This window comes from Penaeus monodon, chromosome 32 (assembly GCF_015228065.2).
Source record: "Penaeus monodon isolate SGIC_2016 chromosome 32, NSTDA_Pmon_1, whole genome shotgun sequence".
Taxonomy (NCBI): Eukaryota; Metazoa; Arthropoda; class Malacostraca; order Decapoda; family Penaeidae; genus Penaeus; species Penaeus monodon.
Genome location: NC_051417.1, coordinates 23837874 through 23839076, shown reverse-complemented (window position 1 = coordinate 23839076; position 1203 = coordinate 23837874). Strand labels below are relative to the sequence as shown.

The window sequence follows — 1203 nt, the reverse complement described above, 5'->3', positions numbered from 1 at the left end:
GTATAGTAAGGTGTACTGCAAATAATACTGTGAACTTACTTTTTGAAAAATATTGAAATACTATGAAAGTATATATGATAAAGCTGTATGAAAATTAGTTTTATGTAGAAATATTTTGTGTAGTTTTACTCATAGTATCACTATGTTTCTGTATAAATATAGTAGGATCAAGTATGATATACCTCACTGTAGAATGCACTGGTATCTTTATAAGTATTTCTCCTGAATCAGCAAAGTATTGACTTGATTGTAAGATGGGCGTCCTCAACAGGTAGAACCGGAGATGGGTGGATATCCAAGGCCAGGACGGAGAGGACCTCAGGAGGTTGACAGGACCTACACCCTGACTAGCAAGATGCACCACTGCTCCTTCTGTGCCTACTCTACTATAGTCAAGTCTAATCTTATAAGACATGCAAGAATTCATACTGGAGAGAAACCGTTCTCATGTTCTCACTGTAGTTACCAGACAACGATAAAAGATAATTTGAAAAGACATCTTCTCACCCACACTGGCGAAAAACCATTTGCATGCCCATATTGCCCTTATCGAGCTATTCAGAAAGTTCACCTTTCTTCACATATGAGAAGTCATTACAACAGTGGGAATGAAGTAGGAAATTACAGTCAGTGATATTTTTCTATGTTTTATATATTTTACAAAGAAACTTCTTTCTAATAAGGATTAATGAAGTAGATAATGCATAAACACACCTAAAATTGAGACAGTTGTGCAGTTGTAATCATTCCTTTTCTTGTATTTAAATGCATATTGAAATGTAGACTACAATTGTATTAGGAATTTATTATTTGATGAATATACACATAGCATGTACATGTATGATGTGACAATGTATTTTTTAGGTAAAACGTAAAGAGAATTATTATGGAATAATTTATCCCATAATGAGTCTGACAAAAGTGTCATGTTTCATGAACCAGAAATAACTACACAGTAATAAAAAAAAATCCTGTTTTTTATTTATAGTCTTCTGTATCAACAAACAAAAAATATTTATATTTCAATAAAAGTACTAGCGTTTTATTTATCTAATCACTAATCAGTTTTATTAGGTGATTAATTTTGTTGATGTTTTTATCTAGTCAGTGCATTCATATTTACATTTTAATATTACAAAAATATAAATGTAAAGCAGATCATATGTTCTTTTGAGTTCTTAAGAATAGCATTTTAGTTTAACA

General features: G+C 31.0%; 1 protein-coding gene across 1 annotated transcript in view; it reads left to right on the top strand.

Annotated features, from left to right (window-relative positions):
- The window catches only part of LOC119593732 (zinc finger protein 513-like), a 2896-nt gene extending 1725 nt beyond the window's left edge, over window positions 1-1171 (top strand). The window contains exon 2 of the mRNA XM_037942742.1: window positions 272-1171. Coding sequence (XP_037798670.1) covers window positions 272-634 — 363 coding nt within the window. The 3' untranslated portion in view covers window positions 635-1171. The remainder of the gene's footprint in view (window positions 1-271) is intronic.
- Window positions 1172-1203: the final 32 nt, after the last annotated feature.